This window comes from Chiloscyllium plagiosum, unplaced genomic scaffold, assembly GCF_037043375.1.
Source record: "Chiloscyllium plagiosum isolate Xiang-an unplaced genomic scaffold, Cpla_swu_hap1 HiC_scaffold_50, whole genome shotgun sequence".
Taxonomy (NCBI): domain Eukaryota; kingdom Metazoa; phylum Chordata; class Chondrichthyes; order Orectolobiformes; family Hemiscylliidae; genus Chiloscyllium; species Chiloscyllium plagiosum.
The window spans coordinates 51,942,183-51,947,182 of NW_028270188.1; the positions used below are offsets into that span (position 1 = coordinate 51,942,183).

At 49.4% G+C, this 5,000-nt stretch overlaps 1 protein-coding gene across 4 annotated transcripts in view; it reads right to left on the reverse strand.

Annotated features, from left to right (window-relative positions):
* The window catches only part of LOC122544746 (phosphatidylinositol 4-phosphate 5-kinase type-1 alpha-like), a 53,557-nt gene that overhangs the window by 12,664 nt on the left and 35,893 nt on the right, over positions 1–5,000 (reverse strand). For all 4 annotated transcript variants that reach the window (XM_087985083.1, XM_087985084.1, XM_087985082.1 and 1 more), the window contains one exon: positions 1,195–1,347. In XM_087985083.1, coding sequence (XP_087841209.1) covers positions 1,195–1,347 — 153 coding nt within the window. The remainder of the gene's footprint in view (positions 1–1,194; positions 1,348–5,000) is intronic.

A 5,000-nucleotide genomic window follows, 5' to 3' on the forward strand; every position in this document is an offset into this window, starting at 1 on the left:
AGTCCGAAGATGTGCAGGTTAGGGTGGATTGGCCATGCTAAATTGTCCCATAGTGCCCAGGGATGTGCAGGTTAGGGTGGATTGGCCGTGCTAAATTGTCCCTTAGTGCCCAGGGATGTGCAGGTTAGGGTGGATTGGCCATGCTAAATTGTCCCATAGTGCCCAGGGATGTGCAGGTTAGGGTGGATTGGCCATGCTAAATTGTCCCTTAGTGCCCAGGGATGTGCAGGTTAGGGTGGATTGGCCATGCTAAATTGTCCCATAGTACCCAGGGATGTGCAGGTTAGGGTGGATTGGCCATGCTAAATTGTCCCAGTGTCCACAGATATGCACTCTGGCGGGGAGGGGGGGGGGGCTAACTGTGGGAGATACAGGGTTACAGTGACAGGTCTGGGTGGGATGCTCTTCGGTGGGTCAGTGTGAACTCGATGGGCCGAATGGCCAGCTTCCACACACTGTGGGTGTCTATGATTCTGCACGATCTATATGGAGCTGCTCGACAGCAGATTTCCCAATTGGCCGACTGGAAGGCCTGAATGTGAAGCCAGCATCACGGAGGCATAGTCAACCAAAGGGTTGGCACCAAAGCATACACTGTGATGACGAGCTGAGCAACCGAAGACTTGGAATAAAGAGGGGGATCCTAGATGAGGGCGTGAGCAAGAGAAAGAGCAAACCAAAGAGGTTTAGGGATGGAATTGCAGGACCTAGGATCTCCAAACTGAAGAAGGCATTCATAAGGGGTTGGGGGGGGGGGGGGGGGGGGGGCAGATGGAAATCAGGAAAAGATACTGCCTTGGACAAGAGCACCGAATCATCCAGAATCCAGAGGAAGCCTCACCAGACCAGAAACATAACTCCGATTTCTCTCCCTAGGTGTCTGTGTTCTACAACACTTCTTGTGTAAGTCCTGTCCCTGTTTGCTTTGCCAAAACGCAATACCTCGCATTCATCCAAATTAAAACGCCTGAGATTAAATTTAACTGCAGAGATCACAGAGCGCATAAAATGTACTGAATACAACAAATGCTGGAGACCACAGCAGGTCAGGCCAGATCCATGGAGAGGGAGTGAGCAAGCTAATGTCAAGTCTAGACAACTCTTCACCCATCGTTCCCTCCCCCACCCTCTGATGGCTGTGGGGTCAAACTTGGTGGCAGTGCCAAACACCTAACCTTCACCCTCCGCCATTACCTTGTTCAATGACCGCTTCAGTGATCTCCCTGTCAACCATCTGCACTTTCGCCGCCTCTGTCAGGGTTGGGTGTGGTTGGCTAGCCCCTCCTGCTGGTGTCCGGCGTGTGGATGCCATGCCAATTCGGCTCTTTTTCGACGGGGATGGTTTGACTGCGGGAAGTTCAACAAGAAAACGGTTAGGAGCGCAATTCGGCCTCTGCTTACAAAAGAAATGTTTGGCCTGGTCGCAGTTGGGCACGTTAACCTCACTGTCACCAGGGTCCTGGCACTGAATGGCAATATCGTGTCAGGGAAATCAGGTCCCTTTAAGGGCAAGCCAAAAGGGCAAGCTTCACAATTAACTGCAAGCAGGGGATGCTCATTGGAGCTGTACTTAAGAAATGTGATTATTTTTTGAGGGGCCCCTTTGCAGCACGGTGCTAGAGTCCCTACCTCTGAGTCAGGAATCATGGGTTTAAGCCCCACCTGCTCCAGAGGTAAATCATAACACTTCTGAACTGGCTGACCAACAAAAAAAAAAGTGGTATTATATAGCTGACAGCCTGTCTCTCTTTTGTGCCAATGCTGTCAGAGTGCACTTAGCACCGTGCACGTGGTGCCCGCCAGTATCCAGGTGGTCTTGAAAGAGGTGGGCAGCTCAGGTGCTGGGGGCGTGTTAATTCCCACGCCCCACCCTGGTATACTGGTTAGTAAAGTTAGATCACATGGGATTCAGGAAGAGCTCGCCAGTTGGATACAAGACAGGCTTGACGGTAGGGAACAGCAGCTAATAGGGGAGGGTTGTTTCTCAGACTGGAGGCCTGTGACCAGCGGCGTTCTGCAAGCACCAGTGCTCGGACGTCTGTTTTTGTCGTACTTGGATGACGACGGAGGTGATCTGGTTGGTAAGTTCACAGACAACATGAAAATTGGAGGAATTGTGAACAGTGAAGGAGGTTGACAAAGGATATAAACTGACATAGGTCAGTGGAAAGTTGGCCGGAGAAATGGTGTTTAATCCTGACAAGTTGAGGTGATGCCGTTTGGGAGGTCAAATGCGATAGGGTGAGAGGAAAGTATACAGTACTTTGCAGCACCGATATAGAGAGAGCGCTTGTGGTCCCCGAGAGCGGCCGCACAAGTAGATAAGGGCAGCAAGATAAGGTGGGGCATCATTTCAGACAGTGCCCGTTGTGGGCTCAGTTTCCCCATGTGCTTGGGCACGGCTCAGTTTCCCCATGTGCTTGGGCACCAGGAACAGCCAGACACTAACCCCCACCCCAGTACAGCTGCTGCCTCACATTCAGAACACCCAGTGAGGGTGGCATCACTGCAGCTATTAGCCTTGCGGTCGTCAGGACAATATGCAAGGATTCCAAACTTCAAACGGTCACAATTTACACTACAGGAGGGAATTTAACATACAAAAAGGTTTGATTGGCTCAGCAAAGGCTTTGCCATGGAGGAAACACCTCGCTAACTGAGCAGCAGCACTGGCTTGAACACAAACCTACGTGGCTTTCAGGGAATGAGTTCCCCGTTCCCGGAAATTTGGAATTTTTACGTGTCCCCTGACAAAGGCAACATGCCCTCTCTCTTCAGAAATATTCCAGGAGTGTTTTTAAACACTGCAACTGTTTAAACATTTTGCAAAACTTGCGTAGCGTCACCTTACTTGTTCTACCTCATCTTCTTTCCTACTCTTCTCAAACATGGTGTTGTTCTGCGCTAACTGCCTTGACCCTTCACCTAGGTTTCTCAACAAAAAAAAACACATTGAACAGAGACAAAATGCAAAATGACAAATCATCTTAGTTGTTTACCAGAACCTTATCTACACGAGAGAAATAGGTGCTTCTCCTGAGACTCAATCTGGACAAGGCCAGTGTTCCGAAAGATTATAGGGAACGGGAGATGAAGCAGGAAAGAACATTCTCCCCACCACCATACAGTTCACAGCATTATCTTAAAGCATGAAGCAGAGTTAGAGGGAAGTAGGCAGTTTTACAAAGGACTCAACCTTTGTCCAGTTGCCACTGACTTCCACTTGCATCATTACAAACTCAGGCGTTTCCCCTTTAAAATGAACGTGAGTGTGGGTAGAATTTCAGCAACAATTTGTACTTGTGCACTACCTCTAAGTTAAAGATGCCCTGTAGTGTTTCATGGAATCAAAACTGGACAGCTAAGGGATATTAGGGAGAGGACAAGCAAGATTGCTCGAGGTTTAGAGAAGGAATTCCAAAGCTCTGCACATCAGGCAGCTAAAGGTAGAGCTACAGGAATCAGGGGGAGCAAGAGGCTGGAACTGAAGGAGCGCAGAGATGTCAGAGTGAGATAGAGGGAGGTGGTGTGGGGGCTGGTCGAGGGGACAGAAATGGGGAGGGGGTGCAGGGGTTAGTCAGTTCCCAGGAAGGCAAACAGATTTGTGGATAAGAGCAGAGTGTTGCAGGATCTAAAATCATGGCTTTCATCACGGAGTCAGTGAAATTTCTGCTTGCCCAGTGTTAAGGCGCATACCCTCGGCCAGGAGAGGCGGTGGCAAGGTGGAGCAGAATGCCATCTGTGCGTGCATAGACCATAATGCTGCTTTTTTCTGGAGGAGGGACAATTAATTATGTTTTGGAAGGTGGGGAAGAGGGGGGTGGTGCAAGGCTCTCTCTTTCACTGACTTCACACAATCACAGAAATATTTACACACTATCAGGCCGCTCAACCCATCAATGCTTTTATGACAGACCCGCGTGTCTGGTTAAGTAGATCCCACAGGGGAGTAAATGTGGAAGGAGGCCTTGATCGGGCAGTATGATGGATTGAGTCGGTTTCTCTTGCAGTAAGTGTAGCATACCCCAATCCTGTGTGTCCATCTAGCTTTTTCCCTCCAGTGCATTCACCTTTGGTGCTGGCTTTGGCCACTCACAGTGGGAACAGATTCCACATTCTCCCTGCTCTCCAACTGACTACCTGAATTCCCAGTTGGATTGATTAGCGATCATCTCATGGACCCCCTGGGCTCTGGTCTCACTCTCAAGCACGGTGGCTTAATCAGGCCGTCCCCACTCCCTTCCAACTTTTCTAGTGAAAACAACCATAATCCATTCAGCCAGCACTGTGGCTCAGTGATTAGCACTGCTGCCTCACAGCACCAGGGTACCAGGTTTGATTCCAGCCTCGGGCGACAGTGTGTGGAATTTGCACATTCTCTCCGTGTCTGCGTGGATCTCCTCCCACAGTCCAAAGATGTGCAGGTGAATTGGCCATGCTAAACTGCCCATAGTGTTAGGTGCAGTAGTCAGAGGGAAAATGGGTCTGGGTGGACAAAGTTAAAAATCACACAATACCAGGTTATAGTCCAGCAGGTTTAATTGGAAGCACACTAGCTTTCGGAGCGCCGCTCCTTCATCAGGTGATTGTGAAGGATCAGGTGAAGGAGTGGCGCTCCGAAAGCTAGTGTGCTTCCAATTAAAATTGTTGGACTATAACCTGGTATTGTGTGATTTTTAACTTTGTACACCCCAGTCCAACACTGGCATCTCCAAATCGGATCTGGGTGAGATTACTCTTCGGAGGGACAGTGTGGATTGGTCGGGCCGAAGGGCCTGTTTCCACACTGTAGGGAATCGAATCTAAACAAAAGCCCTTCCTGACGGCACAGGTCTATCTCTCTGTGATGATTTAGGAGGTTATTTTATTCTGTTCTGAAGTTGCAAGACAGAGGTTACGAGCCATCTACCAAGGTTACTCAAGTAAGCAGCTTGAGTGGCCTTGGGGTTGTCATCTATACAGGTCATCCTGCTTCAATACGCTTCATTTACACTAATTCC